General features: G+C 41.9%; 1 protein-coding gene across 1 annotated transcript; it reads left to right on the top strand.

The window, feature by feature from the left end:
- Positions 1-2448: 2448 nt before the first annotated feature.
- RPL24 (ribosomal protein L24) lies at positions 2449-8683 on the top strand. The gene is made up of 7 exons (XM_027867673.1): positions 2449-2527; positions 3028-3213; positions 3339-3414; positions 4183-4293; positions 6797-6933; positions 7494-7557; positions 8551-8683. Exons 2-7 carry the CDS (start codon positions 3209-3211, stop codon positions 8629-8631), a joined length of 474 nt encoding a protein of 157 aa, XP_027723474.1. The 5' UTR covers positions 2449-2527; positions 3028-3208; the 3' UTR covers positions 8632-8683.
- The last annotated feature ends 5066 nt before the right edge of the window (positions 8684-13749 follow it).

Below are 13749 nucleotides of genomic sequence, written 5' to 3'. Positions count from 1 at the left end.
ATTCTGAAGACTTAATTGATCCAGGGTGCTAGAATTCTATCAGATGTAGCTTCTTGGCCAACTAACATAAAAGACCAGCACAGGAGTCAGGATTTCCTCAGTCACACTAAAGCTGCTGACCAGGCTTGCCACTGGCAAATATGGAGGCCAAGAAACTGTACCCACCTGAACCAATAGTGTATCCTTGCTGAATTCCTTTACACGCTACTATGTAATCTTTTGTTGAGGTAGTTGTTAAATGTTAGATGGTTTATGAGTGTTTCATTTCATTCTGATTGGAATTTCAATTCTGAACAGGAACCACCAGACTGGCTTGAGTCAGGGCTGGCCCAGAAAGACATGCAGGTAGAGATGGGCAGCAGGCACAGGGATATATGTAGGACTAGAGTTCGGGAAAGAAATGAGAACTGGATATACAGGTATGGTATTTATTTATATTAATCAATCAACAAGCATTTATAGAAATGGAAGTTGAACTCCTGGGAACTGATGAGATTAACAAGGAATGAATAAGTGAAAAAAGAGGTAAGATAAATTGTGCCTATCCTTTCATCCAGCAATGGTCTATATCTGAAAAAGATGATAAAAAAGGGTGAAGGACATACACGCACAAAAACATTTATAGTGACTCTTTTTGTGGTGGCAAAGAAGTAGAAATTGAGGGGATGCCTATCAACTGGGGAATGGCTGAACAAGTTGTTGCATGATTGTAATGGAATATTATTGTGCTATAAAAATGACAAGTAGGCGGATTTCAGAAAAACCTGGAAAGACTTACATGAACTGATGCAAAGTGAAGTGAGCAAAACCAGGAGAACATTGTACACAGTAACAGGAACACTGTGTGATGATAAACTGTGATTGACTTAACTCTTGGCAATACAATGATTCAAGACAATCCCAAAGGCCTCACGCTGAAAAATACTATCTGTCTCCAGAGAAAGAGATGATGTTGTCTGAATGCAGATACAGATGTTGTCTGCATAGAAAATGAAGCATACTATTTTCATGTCTTTCTTTCCTTTCAAGTCTTCTTGCACAAAATGACTAATATGGAAATGTTTTACACCATTGCACATGTATAACCTGTATCAGATCGCTTACTGTCTCAGGGAGGGGAGAGGGAAAAAAAAGAGAGGGATAGAATTCAGAACTCAAGACTTAAATAACATGTTAAAAATGTTTTTACATGTTACTGGGGGGAATTTTTTTTTTTAAAGTTAAGAACATAGTGACTCTGCAAAGGAAAATGAGAAGGATCAGGTAGATTGGAGAGAGCAATTTCATTAAAACCCAATAGCCAGGGGAAGTCAACATACCAAATGTGGCTGAAAGTTATCAAGGACAAGGAAGGGGACTGGAAAGCAGTGTTAAATACTGTAGACAGGACAAAAGAGGAAAAGGGAAAAGGCATTTATCAAGCACCTATTATATGCCAGGCATTTTATAAATATTATCCCATTTGATTCTTACAACAGACCTAGGAGGTAGGTGCTATTATTATTCTCATTTTGCAGTTGAGGAAATTGAGGCAGACAACAGTTAAGTGACTAGTCCGGGGTCACGCAGTAATCGTCTGAGGCCATATTTGAATTCAGCTCTTCCTGACTCCCAGCTTAGCAGCAGCCTAGTCCTCTGCACCATCTGATACCTCAAGGATAAAAGGTGAAAAAAGGCCACTGGATCTATTAATTTGGAGGTTTTTGGTAACCTGGGAGGGGGTAGTCTCAGCCTACCTGTGGATCAGAAGCCAGACTGCAAGCAGCTGAGGGTCAGAAGGTGGGACAGAAAGTAAAGAATGAAAGGGGAAGGTTTAGACTGTGAAAGGAAGAATGGGGGAAATCTCTCTGTTTGTGGACATCAGGAAAGGAGCCAACAGAAGGGAGATTTGGGGGTAAACGGGTCCCTAGGCATCAGTGTCCAACCTTCCCATTTTTCAGATGAAGAAGCTGAGGCAGATATAGCCCATATCCTGTTTACATACACAGAATGAAGAACACATTTTTGGATGTGGCCAGTGTGGGAATTTGTTGAGTTTTCCTATTCTCTTTCCTGTGAAGGGGAGAATGGGAGAGACAATAAATGCTTGTTTAAAAAAGGCAAAATGTAACAAAAGTTTTAAAAACCCGAGGCTCAGAGAAAGTGACTCGCCCAAAGCGTTCAGAGGTACTAAGTGAGGGTGCAGACGATGGCCCCGGGGGCTGACCCTGCCCGGGGCTCTTCCCCGCTCGGCTCCACTTTTCCCCCAGGGCGCGGGTCGCGAGCCGACGGGGCAGGGGAGAGGGAGGGGAGGGGAGGGGAGGGGGAATGGGCGGGGCCCACTGGGCTCCCGCCTCCTCCGAGCCGGCTCCGCAGCTCCGTGCTCTGCGCATGTGCCGAGGCAGTGCCCGGGAAAGCCCTTCCTCCGCGACCAGAGGGGAGGAGGACGGAGTAGCTGATCCGGCCCATCACCTGCCCCCACTTCCCCGCCAGCCACCCAGGAGTCACCTCAGGCTAGAGCCCGCCCCACTGGCTTTTGGATCCCGAGGTGCCGGGGCCGAGTGACAGAGAAGACGGACGCCGGCGCAGAGGGGAGGGCAGGGATAAGTGGTCGTGGGCAGCCCCGGCGTGAACGTGCCGAACGGGCGACGATGGAGCTCTTGTGGGGCGGATGCGGAACTTTGTCAAGCTCACGGTCACACCGTGACTAAGGGCTCAGCTTGACTTGTCCACTCGGGCACAGTGGCAAGGTGCTGGGTTCTCATCGGTTTGTCACCGGGGAAGAACTCTTCTTCAGTTTGCAGTTCTGAATAATGGCTGCCATTTAGTAACTATGTACAAGTCGTTTTCCTTCCCGGAGCCTCTGTTTCTTTATCTGTAAATCCGGGACAAGAACTGTCCTGCTTAGTTTATAGGGCGGTTTTATATCAAGCCCTAAAATATAAACGTGAGCTAAATTGTGGGATATAATGCAATAAAAAAGGTACTAGGTTACATACTAAAGACCGCACTAATAAGGTTCTCTTCTGTATCTTCCCTTCCCTCAAGAACAAGTCCCGCGGCCCCGCGGGCCAAATGTTTGGCCAGCCACCGGAAATGGCGTCGTCCCCGGGAGTCCTACGTTAGCGCGCGACGGAAGAGGGCGGAGGAGGCCGCCCGCATATATAAGAATCCTTCCCATAATCCCCTCTTTCTCTTCCTCTTCGCCATCTTCCTGCCGTTTTCAGCCATGAAGTAAGTAAAGATGCTTGCTTCCCAATCCGCGGCCATCCTCGGCCCGGAGGCCGCCGCGTTCGCCGGTATGGCACTTCCTCGCTGGGGACGGCCTCCGTGTCTGACCTCCGTGGTTTTCGTTTCAGGGTCGAACTGTGCAGCTTCAGCGGGTACAAGATCTACCCGGGTCACGGGAGGCGCTACGCCCGCACGGACGGGAAGGTGAGACGCGCTCGCGCCGCTCCCGGGCTCCGGGACGTGACGGCCGGCGAGCTCCCGACGCCAGCCGGGGGGGGAGGCTGCCCCCATTTCTCTTCTGCCTCTAACGACCGCACTCCGGGCTCACTTTTTATTCCCATTTTATTTTTCGATTAACAAGCATTCATTTTCACCCCGACCCCAATATGGAAACAAAGTAAAACTCCTCTACATTAGAATTATCACGCAATACAGATTTCCGCATCGTCACCCCCCAAAATGATTCATTCATCATTTTGAATCCGTCACCCCAGTGGCGCTGGTAGTATGGTGCTCTGATGGCTGGTAATTACATTGATCGGAAATCTTACTCCTTGTAAAGATTTTTGCTTTTACGGTGTTACTGTATAAGTTCTGGTTTTAGTGACTTTCACTCTGCATTACTTCATACAACTTTTCCTTGAAACCCCTCCCCTCCCAATCCCTTTCATTCCACAGGCCACAATCCATTCTCCCAGTCGATTGATTGGTATTCCCCTTAGTTTCCAGTTCTTTTCCAGTACAAAAAAATTACTGTGAACTTGTTTGTACATAGAGGTCTGGGTCAACGTTCATAAACTTATCCTTTAGCTGAGGTTTTGATAGTTTTATCATAAAGGCCTTCTGGCTTCCTATGAATTGGGGTTGCCTCTCCCATTGGTTATTTGCCTAATAGGATAACAGTTCTTTTCACTGTGTAGTACCTGATCCTTTGAGATTTCTGATAACTTGTTTAAAATTTTCTCACCATAGGTTTTCCAATTTTTGAATGCAAAATGCGAATCTGCATTCCTTTCAAAGAGGAACCCCCGGCAAATCAATTGGACTGTCCTGTATAGGAGAAAACACAAGAAGGGACAGTCGGTTAGTAAAATATATTTGGTATTTTGGTGGGCTTTTTTTCATCCTTAACCTATGATGGGGAGCTTTGTCCCCCCAAAGCAAATGATGAGTGTTGTATCTAACTTGCCTGAGATTCTGAAAGCTTAAGTAACTTAGGGTTACAGACAATATGTATCATAAAGAGGACTTTGATTTCAGGGTCATCCTTATGGACTACAACCTGCCTTTCATGGCAGCTAGGAAAATAACCCTGGGTTCTAATTTGAGGGTTGTCAAAACACATTGGAAATGTAAGCTGGTATTATGATGGAAATAGAAGAGGTGGATAAATTGCTGGAGTTTTTTTTTTTTAAAGAAAACTTAAAGGAGAATCCTAATTTGTGTCATTTTATTTTCCTTTGTAATAGAATAACGATTTTAGCAAAGTTTAGTTTACAGGAATTTTTCAGGTGATAACTGGATTGGTCTTCCTCTTTTAGTGATATTTCTGACATGTTTACATTTGATATTGATATAATTGGAGGTTACTTATTCGTTGATTTAATTCTGTAATACTCCAAATGGTGCTATTGAAAATCATAGCAAGAGAGAATCTCATAGTAGATGGTTAAATGACACCTTTTTGAGGTATAAAAATAAAGTAGTATGTACTTTGAAAGTTTGAGGCTCTAAAATTAGGAAATGAGATGCCAGGGTGGAACAGAATTAAGAATCAAGCTTTTAAAAGATGTTCCATTGGGAAGAAAACAAACCTTAATAGCCTAATAATGACAGTTTACATTTACATGCAACTTTCTGTATAGCTATGTGAAGTCTTAGTGATGGATCCAACTCTATTAGATCACCTCCTTGTTCTGCTGATGAAACAGCTGAGGCCCAGAGATGCTATGACTTATTCAGGGTCACAGTTGGCAGCCTCGGGAAAAAAGCTAGACATGATCCAGGCCTTCTGATTCCATGGAGTGTTTTTGATATACTTCTCTCTAATGTGTTTGCAAACCTAAGAAGCACAGTGGAGAGAGCCTGGACCCAGAGTCAGGAAAACCTGAGTTCAATTCCAGCATCACATCCTAAATAGTTTTGTGATGCTGCAAGTCATAAGTGAACCTCAGTTTCCTCAACTATAAAATGAGGATAAATAGCTCCTCAGAGTTGTTGTGAAAATCAAATGAGAAAATATTTGTAAAGTGATTAACACAGTGTTGGGTACATAGTAGGCACTTAATGCTTATTTCTTTTGAGGCTTCTTCCGCCAGTTGCATATGTCCTCTTTCCTCCATTCCCCTTATTATCTAATATCAAATGGTCTGGTCATCAGTTATATTTTTATGCAGATGATTATCAGTAAGCATTTGTTAGGAGTCATACACTGTACAAGGTCCTAGTGGTAGACAAAGGTGAAAATCTCTGCCCCAAAGGAATTTATTTCTAGCATTGGGAAAACATGTACAAATATAAGTAAATACAAGGATTTGAGGCAGGAGAATGCCTAGCACTTGAGGTGAGTCTGCTGAATGACCTTATTTAGGAGGTGGAAGAAGCTGAGGTTTGAAACAAGCTAGGGCTTCTGATAGGCTTAGGTCAGGAAGACAGTCATGCTAGACACAGGGTCATTATGTGTAAAGAATAGTAAGTAGGCCAGTTTGACTGGAACGTAGGATACTTTGGTGGAGTGGTGGAAAGGAAGCCACATTGTACTTTTTCTAGCAAGACAATTGCATGGTCAGGTGCTTTTAGGAGTAGCGCTTTGGCAGTAAAGTATAACTATCTTATATTTTAGTGTATAGTGGGACTGTATAGGCCCAAAGACCAATTAAGAAATATTGGTGGGGCTTGAACTAGAGGTGTAGGCTTGAAAGTGGAGATGATGGAATACATTGGCAAAATGATCTGGAGGTAGAATTGGCAAGTCTTTGCAGTTGATTTATATAGCCAGTTAAGGGGGTAAAGAAGTGTCTCAGGCTTTAAATTTTGCCAAATGGAAGGATTGGCGATGCCAGAAAGTAGGGATGTAGAATGTGTAGGAGCATCATTAGGGGTCTTCTGTCTTTTTTGCTTTAGTTTTTTTGGTGTTAGGTTTTAGTGGATCGGTATTTCCTGTTGCTTGTCCAAGTGAAAGAGAAGTGCTAGGTAAAATGAAGACTGGGCACTTGGATTGTCTAACTTTTTTAAAAAGCAGTAAAAATGGCCAGAGTAGGCAAATGGAGGGGCATTTGCAACTGGATATTTGAAGTGGAATTCTTTCACTGAATACATGCACTATTTTGGCTCCTTAACCTTAAAATAATAAAATGGGTGTGTTTTACAAGCATTTGTTTCAAATATATTAGTAGGAAGAGCACTGAATTTGGTCACAACCTGGGATCAATTCCTGCCTTGGGCAAGCTGTTCTACCTCCCTGTACCTTATCTATAAAATGAGGGGGGTTGGATTAGATTGTTTCTAAGTCAGTGCTCTAATTTTTTCCTGTGGTTAACTCTTCTTCAGACCCCCCAGTTAATGAAATGCTGTTAATTTTCTTCAGGAAGAGATTCAAAAGAAAAGAACTCGAAGGGCTGTTAAATTCCAGAGGGCCATCACTGGGGCTTCTCTTGCTGATATAATGGCCAAGAGGAACCAGAAGCCTGAAGTTCGAAAGGCCCAACGAGAACAAGCCATCAGGTGAGGAATCATTTATTAGTTTGCAGTGTTAACAGTCATACTCATCGTCATTAGTCTGTTTACATGTATGTAATGTCAAAAGCTAATACCAAAAAGGTGTATATAGCCATTATGGCCATTGTGTGGCCTATGAACATTTGCTGTCTTTAATAGGATACAGGTCAAAAACATTCTTTTCCTGTTAATCACAAATTGGTTATGGGATGGTAAATAAAGTCTTTTTTAATGTTTTCCTGCTCTGCTAATTTCAAGGTTAGTGATAAATGGCCCTACATTGAAGCTGAATGAAATTGCAAAATTGGTGGTTGTATAGCTTTAGGGTATGACCAATGCTGCATTGGAGTTTTAGTGACAACTCTTTGAGTTGTGTACGCCACACTGCTAATGCCCACTCCACCCCACTTTGCTCTGGGAACGTAAGAATGTTCTCAGACTCATAAATGTTCTTTAGATGGGAGAGTGGTTGGGAATTGTTTTCTGTTTTGCTACTAACCCCTGGTTCCACTTTTCCAATGGCAATCAATTTTGTATTTCTGCTTAAGATAATTTTTACTTCCCAGGGCTGCCAAAGAAGCAAAAAAAGCTAAGCAAGCAACTAAGAAGACAGCTGCATCTGCTGCTAAGGTAATCATTGTCATACTCTGGTTCCTGAAGTATATTTACTTTAAATGTTAAATCCCTGCAATATGGGGGAAAGTAGTTCAAGCAGAAGCTGGGTGACTATAGTTGGGACTATTGAAGATGGAGGTGGTTTCAGGTAACTGGAACTGGTCTCATTATGTCATCATTCGAGCACTAGAAGTGTATAAACAAGACCATCTCCAGCTAGGTCAGTCACAAATAAGCAGCTTCTTTTGTTTCTTAGTTTAAGTTGCAGAGAAGATGCTGACCTGCGTTGGATAGAGCTCTGGGTCTGGAGTTAACAACCCCCAAGTTCACATCCAGTCTGGGATACTTATTAGCTGTGTGACCTTGGGCAAGGCACTTAACCTTTGTGCCTCGGTTTCTTCCTCAGTAAAAAAAAAAAAAAAGAGGAAAATAATGGCACCTTTTCTCTCATGGTTGTTGTGAGACAGTGGAATGAGGAAATAATTGTAGTTTAGCATGGTGCCTGCACATAGTAAACATTATGTAAATGTTAAGCTATCATCATCATTACTACTACTGTTACCAGTGAAATAACAGGTCCAGTCACCTATCCTTATCATTGTACCCCAAAGCTAGCCTTAGGTCTCCCTAGGAAGCACTGTAAAGAATTTTAGGGGCAGCTAGGTGGCACAGTGGCTAGAGCACCGGCCCTGGAGTCAGGAGGACCTGAGTTCAGATCCAGCCTCAGACCAAACACTTGTCACTTACTAGCTGTGTGACCCTGGGCAAGTCACTTAACCCCAAATGTCTAAAAATTAAAAAAAAAGAAGAAGAATCTTAAGCCAGGTATACACCAATACTAGATTTGGGACCAGATCTACGTAAGGGACTGGACGGGTTTGAAGAGGAGGAAAGGAAAGGAGGGGGTTGCTGGCAGTTTTATTTTTGTGCTTTATTTGAGATGATAAATTATTGAACAATGTAAAGGAAAATTGGAATCGTGTCACATTAATTCATGTCTTTTTATAGGCTCCTACAAAGGCTGCACCTAAACAAAAAATTGTGAAGCCTGTGAAAGTTTCTGCGCCCAGAGTTGGTGGAAAACGTTAATAGTCTACTAAATTGGATTAAATAAAATTTAAAGCAACTGTGTTGACTTAAAGTGGTTTGTGAATTTTACCTTACACTATGAACTTATTAGATTTGGCTTCATGTTAATGATTGCGTAAGAAGCATACTTGTTTTATTTTTGCTAAAAATCAAGCTGTTCTAAGCTGGGGAAATGGTGGAATTGCCCTTAAATAGTGAAAGTTTTTGAGGAGGATCATTGCTTACTCTTTTATCAAGTTGAATTTCCAGTATTTTCATATGACATTAAAAAAACACCATAAAATTAGATCATTTGGCTCTGACTTTATGCAGATTGCTAGATTCTTAGTTCACTTAGTTTTGGCAATGACACATATGCCAATGTTAAAAATCATTCTTTTTATTTTTAATTTATGGAACAAGCATTTCTGTAACATAAAGATGATTTTACACAAAACTACAACTCTTAATATGCACAAATTGCTGTTCCTTTCAAATGTACAACAAAACTATCAGTTAAAATTTCTTTTTTCCTTCCTTCCCTCCCCTCCCCCAGCCCTAGGCATGGTTACCATTAAGCACAAATAGGTATATGTGTAAAATTATTTTGTGCATTTTTCTATTTATCAGTTCTTCCTCTGGATGCAGATAGCGTCTTCTCTTACAGTTAATTTAGGTATTTATAATAGTTAATAACTTATTCAAAGTCGTTCTTAGAACAGTATTGTTGTTACTGTATACCGTGTTTTCTTGGTTCTGTTCATTTTGCTCTTTATTGTGCATGTTTTTCTAAGGTCATTGAGCTCATTTCTTATACCACAGTAGTATTCCATCAGATACATATACCACAACTTATTCAGCCATTCTCCAGTTAATAGGCATCCCTGCAGTTTCCAGTTCTTTGCTACCACAAAGAGAGCTATTTTTCAAATGAATTTATTATCTTTTTACATTGCCTACATTTCACCCTGTATCCTTTTCCTTCTGGCAGAGAGCCATTACAATTTTTTAAAAGAGGAATAACAAAGAAGTCCAGTACATTGAAAAAAAAATGTGATATACGCAGTGTTATGATTCAACAACCATGGATTCCTCACCTCTGGAGAGGAAGGGAAGGTGTCTTTTAGTATCTGTTTTTTGGGGTCAAGTTTGTTCTTTATTTGCTCAGTTTCAGTTGTTTTGTAGATGTTATTCTTTTCATTTAATTGTAGTAACTATATTGTTTTCTTGACTATATTTACTTTGCATCAGTCCTGTATTCACTGTCTGCACTGTCTGTCACAGTAATACTGCATTACATTCACAGGCCATAATTTATTTGGCCATTCCTCCAATCTATTATTAAATGTAATCAAGTTCTAGATTCATAAGTAACAATTTTTAATTTTAGGTTTTTTAATGGTATTTTACGTCTGACATAGTGGGATAAAGTATTTCTTGTTGGTGATTTTGTCAAAGAAACATCACACATTTGCTCAGATTTGTTTCAGCTGAGCAGTTAATCCCATAGTGTGGTTTCAAAGCTCTTCCTCCCAGAAGTAATTACTGTGACTTGCAAGTCTTTGTGACTCATTTTGCTTTTGGAAACTGTGCACTTGGGTATATTCTCCCCTACTTGGTGAGCTTCCTTAATGAGTTAGTTGTTTTACATTAGGATTCTAAAACTAATTTCTAGGATTCAATTCTGGCTATTTGACCACACCAGTATGTCAATCAATCGGCATTTTTAAAACTATTCATTTTCCCAGAGGCCCTGGGGATACAAAGGAAATAAACAGTCTTGCTCCTCTAATCTAGGGGTTGTATATACAAAAATGTGTGGTGCTAGCAGCTGGGAGTGTAGGAAAAGGCCTGATGGAAAAGAAAACTTTTTGCTTTAAGGAAATTTGATTGTTTTAAGGCAGGTGAGAATGCACCATAGGCTTTATGCATAAGCATGGATAAGGAAAATGGAGTGGGCCATATTAAAACCAGCCAGAAGAGACTGATTTGGCTTGTCTTGAAATTTGGACTAGTGTAAAATACCTAGGATCATACTGACTGTGGCCTGATTTTCAGTCCAACGAGAAACTAATTTTCCTGACTATAGTGGATTTCTGCAAATTTTCCCTCAAGGAGCTCATAACCTAATAGGAAAGATATGTACAAAGCAAACTACATACAGGAATTAAGAGGTATTGGGAAAGATTTCCTGTAAAAGTTGAGATTTTAGATGGAATTTAAATTAAGTCAGTAGGCAAAGTTGAGAGGAGAGAGTGTTCCACACCTGAGGGATGGCCAGAGAAAATGTTGAGACAGTGTTTAAGTCACTGAATGAAAGTATGCATATGGGGGAGTGAAAGACAACTGGAAAGATGGGAGGGAGCTGGAAATGATAGGGAGCCACTGGAATTTATTGGGGTGGGGGTGAGGGCATCATCAGACATTTGCTTTAGGAAAACATTGAATAGAGGATGGATGAGAAAGGAGAGATTTGAGGCAGACAGACCCACCCATAGGATATTGCCAACAGATTAGGTGAGGTGACGAGGGCCTGCACTAGAGTGGTGGCAGTGTGGCAACACCAGTATTACAAAGGTGAAACAGGCTTTGGCAAAGTTGGATATGGGGGGGTGTGACAGTGAGGAATCCAAGATGACTCATAGGTTGTGAGCCTGAAGGACTGGGAAGATGGTGTTGCCCACTACAGTAACAGGGAAGTTGAGGGGGAGAGGGAGATAATGAGTTCGGTTTTAGACCCATGTAGTTACGTCTACTGGATATACAATTCATATCTGAAAGGCAGTTGGAGATGTGAGATTGGAAGTCAGCAGAGATGTTGGGGCAGGAAAGGCAGATCTGAAGATTATCAGCCTACAGATAGTGATTAAATCCATGGGAGCTGATGGGATCATCCAGTACATAACCCTGAGAGACACCTACAGTTAGAGGGTGAGATCTGGAGGAAGATCCAGCAAAGGAGCAGTTAGGTGGGAGAAAAACCAGGACAGTGTAATTTCCAAAAACCTTGAGAAGAGCGTTTCAAAGGGTGATCAATGTCGAAGGCTGCAGAGAGGTCAAGGAGAAGGAGGGCTGAGAAAAGGCCATTGGATTTGGCAACTAAGATCTCTGGTAAACTTGGAGAGAAGTTTACATGGAATGATGAAGCTGGAAATTGAACTGTGATAGTTGTTAAGAGAGTGAGAACAAAAAGTGGAGGCATGTACTGTAGATGGCCTTTTCGAGGAATTGAGCTACAAAGTGAAGAGAAATAGAATCAAGTGAGTTTTTCTAGGATAGTAGAGACATGGGTATGGTTGTAGGGAATAAGCTAATAGAGTTTAAAAATATTACAGTGGGGATGATGAAGGGGAGTCTGTTGGAGGAGACGGGATAGAATGGCCTTAGCAAGGAGTAAGGCCACTTCATGTGAGACAGGGTTAAAAGAAGAGGTCAGTGGCAGAAGGCATTTGACTGACAGGAGATGAAAGAAGATGGAATTCACAGGCAAATGGCTTCAGTTTTTTTCTATAAAATATTGAGACAAGGATCTCAGCTGAATATGGAGATGGAGTCATGGGAGGTTTGAGGTGGGATGAAAAGATCTGGAACAGTCGATGTACAGAGTGGGATAGTGAATTGATGAGGAAGGTGTAGTAGAATGACCTAGAAAGAGTGAGGGCCCAATCGAGGTTGAGTAACAAATCTGCAGTGGACCTGGTCAGAATGACTACTCTGCCTCAATTCAGCAGCACATATTTAGGAGCAAAGGTAGAGAATGGTGGGCATGAGGCTCAGCTGATGAAGTAAGAGGCCTAATTAGGGATTCAAGAGAGGAGACTGTGTAGTGTTGAATTTGTTTACCAAGGGGTCAAGATCAGGAAAAGAGAGTGGCTAGAGCAGGGGAGGTGGCTTGGGAGAAAATTGAGGGGTCATGGGACTACAAAGTCAGGTGTGGAAGAAGAGGTAGGGTTTTGTAAAGGAAAGCAGAGATTGAAATGAAAAGTCAATGGTAAGGATCATAAATTTAGAGCCAAAAGGGCCCTTAGAGACTCATCAAGTCTAACCCACCCACTCCCATTTTAGATGAGAAAACTGAAGCACAAAAAGGGTTAAATGACAACCCAGGTAACAACTACAAAACGCCTCAGGTGGGCTTTTTACCCATTTTCCCAAGACTCCTTCCAAAATTCCATAACGACTCTTCCTAAAGTGCTTTCCAATTGGAAGTATTATTGTCCAATACCACGTGGGCAACAGCAGCCACTTTCCTCAGCGCCACAGACCATGTTCTAGGCAGGAGCCTCGAGGCCACATGTGGCCCTCTAGGTCCTCAAGTTCAGCCCTTTGGCTGACTCCAAACTACACAGAACAAATCCCCTTAATAAAAGAATTTGTTCTGTAAAACTTGGACTCAATCAAAAGGCCACACCAAGGACCTAGAGGGTCACATGTGGCCTTGAGGCTCCAGGTTTCCCACCCCTGCTTAGAGGAACTACCTGGGGTCCCTGCTCTTCTAATTGGTAGCTCTCTCACAGAGCATTATTTCTGGAATGTCCCAGCCACCTTCCTTCACTTGAGTCCCTTCTATGTGCCCACCTCCTCTAGACTCACACAGCCTTTACTTTCTTTCCTGTCCCTCCCCCTTTCCAATTTTGGGAACCATGATCAAATTAACTTAATTTTTCCTAACTAGTATGTCAATTTACTCCCTATGTCCCCACCACTCATCTCACCCTCAATATAACTTTAAGTACCAAAGTCCCCCTCCCTGGCCACAAATTAGCTGGTGAGTAGTCTTGCCCCATTAGAATGTAAACTCCTTTTTACAGCTGATTGTTGTTACAGTCATGTCCAACTGTGACTTCATCTGGGGTTTTCTTGACAAAGATACTGGAGTGGTTTGCCATTTCCTTCTCCAGCTCATTTTACAGAGGAGGAAACTGAGGCAAAACTGTTTAAAAGCCTTGCCCAGGGATCGGAGGTCAAAGCTGAACTCAGGTCTTCCTTCCTGATTGCAAGCCCAGGGCTGTATCCACTGGGCCACTTAACTGGTATTGTTGGCTTTTTTAATGACATCTCAGCTTTCAGTACCTAAAAAGTTTCTAAGTATCATTCAAAAGTAAGAGGGAGTAAAGAGAAATGAGATTAAATTTTAAT

This window comes from Vombatus ursinus, unplaced genomic scaffold, assembly GCF_900497805.2.
Source record: "Vombatus ursinus unplaced genomic scaffold, bare-nosed wombat genome assembly UNPS02001419.1, whole genome shotgun sequence".
Lineage (NCBI taxonomy): Eukaryota > Metazoa > Chordata > Mammalia > Diprotodontia > Vombatidae > Vombatus > Vombatus ursinus.
This window is presented reverse-complemented; position numbering and strand designations above follow the sequence as displayed.

What these genes read in the sequence shown, in the direction of transcription:
- RPL24 (XM_027867673.1), top strand. An exon ending in ACGCCCGCACGGACGGGAAG is followed by an intron (nt 3,415 to 4,182) that starts GTGAGACGCGCT and finishes TTCTCACCATAG; the next exon opens with GTTTTCCAATTTTTGAATGC. An exon ending in CAACGAGAACAAGCCATCAG is followed by an intron (nt 6,934 to 7,493) that starts GTGAGGAATCAT and finishes TTTACTTCCCAG; the next exon opens with GGCTGCCAAAGAAGCAAAAA.